Source organism: Leiobunum rupestre, chromosome 3 (genome assembly GCF_980474605.1).
Source record: "Leiobunum rupestre chromosome 3, qqLeiRupe1.1.hap1, whole genome shotgun sequence".
Taxonomy (NCBI): domain Eukaryota; kingdom Metazoa; phylum Arthropoda; class Arachnida; order Opiliones; family Sclerosomatidae; genus Leiobunum; species Leiobunum rupestre.
Genome location: NC_143386.1, coordinates 14,865,093 through 14,870,019, shown reverse-complemented (window position 1 = coordinate 14,870,019; position 4,927 = coordinate 14,865,093). Strand labels below are relative to the sequence as shown.

General features: G+C 36.6%; 1 protein-coding gene across 1 annotated transcript; it reads left to right on the top strand.

Moving 5' to 3' along the window:
- Window positions 1-790: 790 nt before the first annotated feature.
- LOC149949557 (uncharacterized) lies at window positions 791-3,406 on the top strand. The gene is made up of 2 exons (XM_090167861.1): window positions 791-2,187; window positions 2,806-3,406. The coding sequence occupies exon 1, from the start codon at window positions 883-885 to the stop codon at window positions 2,179-2,181; it is 1,299 nt and encodes a 432-aa protein (XP_090023987.1). The 5' UTR covers window positions 791-882; the 3' UTR covers window positions 2,182-2,187; window positions 2,806-3,406.
- The last annotated feature ends 1,521 nt before the right edge of the window (window positions 3,407-4,927 follow it).

Here is a 4,927-nt window from a genome sequence, read left to right as displayed (position 1 = left end):
CTAATCACGTCACTTCGCTTCAGAATAGATCGAATATGTTATCATATCGTAATTGTACTTGGACTTTGTCAGTTATTACTACTTCCAATGCTGGTATGTCATCCCAGTACGTTGAGTTTGGACGACTTATTCACGCGGAAAGAAGGTTTTTGGATTCATTCGGGAACTTGGTAACCACCCTACTGTCTCAAACCTCGCTGTCTTTGTCCATCGAGAATTGGTCGGCAGATTGGCTCGCTTTACCCGTGCACCATCGATTTCCTTTTCTTCTTTTTAACCGAGGTGGAAATAGGTCAGTACCCGTAACATTGCGGAAGAGAAATAGGCAAGACGACGACGTACTGTTCATTTCGGAATCCAACGACATGATTGTGCTTAACGATGATACGGATGAAGTTATAATTACCCCCAAAGAACCTGATGTAATAATTCTAGAAAATGACCCAGTAATTACAACTCTGGATCTAACCGGGGATGAAATGTTTGAGGTTACCGAGGTGAAGACAACCGGAAATCTGGTTGAGGAGGTAAATAAATCCGAAAATGAAGTTGAGGTGGTTGAAAAAACCGGAAATGAAGTTAAGGAAGTTGAGCAAACCGGAAATAAAGTTGAGGAAACCGGAGACAGGTTTAGAATATCTGACGTGACCAGGCATCCAGTTAAAAAGGTAGCAAAAACTGGGAGCCAGGGTAGAGCTACCGATGAAGCAGTGAATCAGGTTTTTACAGCGACAACCGCGCGAGAATCTCTGTATCCACACTGTGACGATGACGTATTAATGATAGACGATGACTTGGATATTTTCGTCTTCGAGAAAGAGAAGACCGTCGTTATGGTTGATTTGGAGACTGGAGAAGAATTAGTTCAATCAAGAGTTGAGAATGATGGAACCACGTACTGGTATTAAACGGTCACCAGACCTAATAGTGGACGGTTCACCGGATGTCCTTCTGCTAAAAATTCAAAAAACGGTCAAAGACAAGTCCAAACCTAAAAAAAAAGAGAAACGTCCATTACCTCAGCAAGAGACATCGACTACGGTAACTACTACAGAAACTACTACCATTTACATTCAGAATTCCATTACAGCAAGTAGACCATCAGACGTTTTGTCATATCCGCCCATGACTACCAATCCTCCTGCACAAAGAGTCACTTTAAGTAACCTTCAAAGTGCCTTACATCAAGTACAAAGAAACCAGACCTATTCACAGCAGTGTAGCAATGTTTTTTCTGGAAATTTCAATAATATTCCGCTTTCTCGAAATTCCGTAAATCCGTTCGGTGGTGTGTTTCATGCAGGTCGAGGACAGTTCAGCAACTTTCAGACTTCTAGAAACGCCAAGAGTTCGTTTGATGGTATGTCTCGTGCAGGTAAAAGACCGTTCGGTAATTGTCAACCTGCTAAGAACCATGTAAGTCCGTTCGGTACTGGTATCTCTAATGCAGGTCAAGGACTATCCGGTAATTATCAAACTGCTCAGAACCACATAGGTCCATTCGGTGGTATCTTTAATGCAGGTCAAGGACTATCCGGTAATTATCAACCTGCTCAGAACCACATAGGTTCATTCGGTGGTATCTCTAATGCTGGTCAAGGACTATCCGGTAATTATCCACCTGCTCAGAACCGCATAGGTCCATTCGGTGGTATCTCTAATGCAGGTGAAGGGCAGTTTAGAAATTATCAACCTGCTAAGAACCTTATAAGTCCGTTATGTGGAGATCCAAGTAACGGGAACAATTTTCGGTCATGTGAAAATTCTGGTGGCTTTAATCATTGGAATCAACGTAAATCTGGGTTTCAACCACATTACCGACGTCGTAATCAGCCAATGATGTTCCGCCCTTACCAACAAGCGCACTGGCACAGGCCACGTCGGTTTTGGGGCAATCCACACCCGAAGGAGCAGAGCCCTGCTTCTCCTAAAACTGTACCGAAAATCAAAACTGAGACTGTAACGAGTGCCATGATCGAGAAGACTGAGATCGAACCCGAGATCCCAAACATCACGTTTTTGTGTAAGATAAAATCAGAGAAACAGGATACTCCTTTGAGCTCCGAACAACTGAAAATCAAAACGGAAAAGGACTGGGACGAGAAGTCTACGTTTCCGGTGAAAATCAAACAAGAGAAACGGGATTCTGATATTCCAACTTCGTCCAATCAAAAGTCTTAAAGTCGGGTTGGTGTTTTAACATTTCTCTTTCGTAATTTCGTAGTTTCGAATACCATGAATGTAATCATTTCAACCATGAATATCGAACTATATCATGACCCTTTCTACCATCTGGGGCTAAAATGGGCGCTCCCTTTTCGCGTTTCGCGTAATCACTAAAGCCAATCAGGAGACAGTTGGCTTGATCCACAAAACCTAATTCCTGTTAAGAATACCTTTGCTACTACAAAATCAGTTGATAATCATATAAATAAGGTATTTACTATGTATATTTTTAGTTTTTTACCTATTTTCATTCAATAAAAAATAAATAAATTTCGCGCCCGCGCTAAGCCTTGGCAAAGAAACTAGCCTAGTTTCATAACGTTGCCCATATGCAGTTCTATATATTTATGCTTGAAATAAATACATTAATGCAAATACTTATTGAAGCAACGCTTACTTATGACCAAATCGAATGCGAAATTTTTGTAAAAACTGTGTGATTTGAATGAAATTTTGCATTCAGGGTAATAATCTTCCTCATTAATTAACTATTGTTAAAGTTGCTAGATTTTTTATTTTAGTTTGTCCGTAAGTTCGCTTTTTACACTGGCAATAATACTTTACTTTTAATCTCTTCAGGTTTTCAATGCAGTGTATCTTGTCTTGAATCCGGGACCAACAACTACCAACTTTCTATATTCGAAAGATCTTTAAAATTTTCATACGATGTATAAATTTGTGTAAATATTTTTTACTGTTACATAGTTACTGTATATTGTATACTGCATATTTTGAGGTATAATGTTACCAAAATTTTGTAATTTCTTTAAGGGAAAGTGTTAAAAAACAAGCATTACCATTTCTTTAGGGGGAGATAATAAATTTCCAGTTAAAAATCTTATATTGTTACATGGTATATTTTTAAATATGAAGTAAAAGAATCCTAAATTTTGTAATTACTTAAAGCACGAATGTGTTCAGGTACCTACGAATATAGGTCAATAGCATTAAACTCTGGTACCATCCTCACAAAATGTAAATATTAATCGCGATCGTGAAAGCAGATAAACTTTCGCTATGAAGTGTGCTGGTGTGAGGTGTAAAATCTGTACAGTTCCATATTCTTAGTTACCAGAATTAATTCTTGGTACAAGCGAATGGCATAAAAATTCTATGGAGAATGTATAAGATAACATTCTTTACTAATTCTTTAAAGATAAATAACATTTCCAGTTAATTCATAATGTTAAGTAACTAGTACATTATTAAGATACCTAACACCTTATATATATTCTGATTAATATATTAATGCCAAGTTTTATTTATTTTTTTGCTTACGTTGCCCTAATAGTATGTATACTTGTGTTTTTTGTCGTAGTTATTTCTCTAGAAACTTTAGTTTTTATTCGCTTTTGGTCAAATTTCAAAGACTGTTATCCGGTTAAACCTTCTTAAAGGACACCATCCTATCTCAAAATTTTGCCACTAGGAGCGTTGTTTAGCTGTTATCGCTACACTCAATTTAAGCCAATGGCGTGCAGTTAAAAAATAAACTCACCAATAATCTCTTTATAATCAAAATTGTTCCATATAGTTTATTTCTCAGTTTTTTACAGTATAGCATAAATTTATTTTAGGGTTTTACTTTTTCCAAAATGTCTCTAGATTATTTCTTCGGGAATGTTTATTTTTATTTTAAAACCCAAATACTTATCATATGGAAACAAATTTTTGCAATCGCAATTAGCCAGTTTGTAACCATAATTGTCTCATTTAGTTTATTTCCCGTAAATTTCTTGTAGTGTGAAATTTTTTTAGAATTATCTCTGGATTATTTCGTATTAAACGTGTATATTTATTTTAAGTTAGAAGAAACCACCTATGGACTGTGAGAAGGATGATAAAATACGCGAAAAAGTAGATTAGTCCATAATTAAAAGGGATAATATAGCTAAATCCTAAACAAATTTGAAGAAAATTAAAAACTTACTAATAACTCGTACCGATAGGTCTTCGAGCAACGCGAAACTGGGATCAAATAGATCTTCGAGTAATAAACTAAAGTAAAAATAAATAAAATAGCCAGAAATTCCAACGGTAGACCGGTTTCGTTCTATTTGGAACTCATCAGTACCGTGCGGGAAATCTGGCTGGCAACTATCAAATCGAAAAGAAAAACTAAGCTTAAACATTAAAAATTTCAAAACGCGTTGCGTATAGCAACGGAAAGCCGAAAAGGGAGGAGTGTGGTGGAGAATAGTATATACGATAAGTTAAGTTAGAAGAAACCACCTATGGACTGTGAGAAGGATGATAAAATACGCGAAAAAGTAGATTAGTCCATAATTAAAAGGGATAATATAGCTAAATCCTAAACAAATTTGAAGAAAATTAAAAACTTACTAATAACTCGTACCGATAGGTCTTCGAGCAACGCGAAACTGGGATCAAATAGATCTTCGAGTAATAAACTAAAGTAAAAATAAATAAAATAGCCAGAAATTCCAACGGTAGACCGGTTTCGTTCTATTTGGAACTCATCAGTACCGTGCGGGAAATCTGGCTGGCGACTATCAAATCGAAAAGAAAAACTAAGCCTAAACATTAAAAATTTCAAAACGCGTTGCGTATAGCAACGGAAAGCCGAAAAGGGGGGAGTGTGGTGGAGAATAGTATATACGATAAGTTAAGTTAGAAGAAACCACCTATGGACTGTGAGAAGGATGATAAAATACGCGAAAAAGTAGATTAGTCCATAATT

What these genes read in the sequence shown, in the direction of transcription:
- LOC149949557 (XM_090167861.1), top strand. Translation starts at nt 883, where the DNA reads ATGATGGAACCACGTACTGGTATTAAACGGTCACCAGACCTAATAGTG.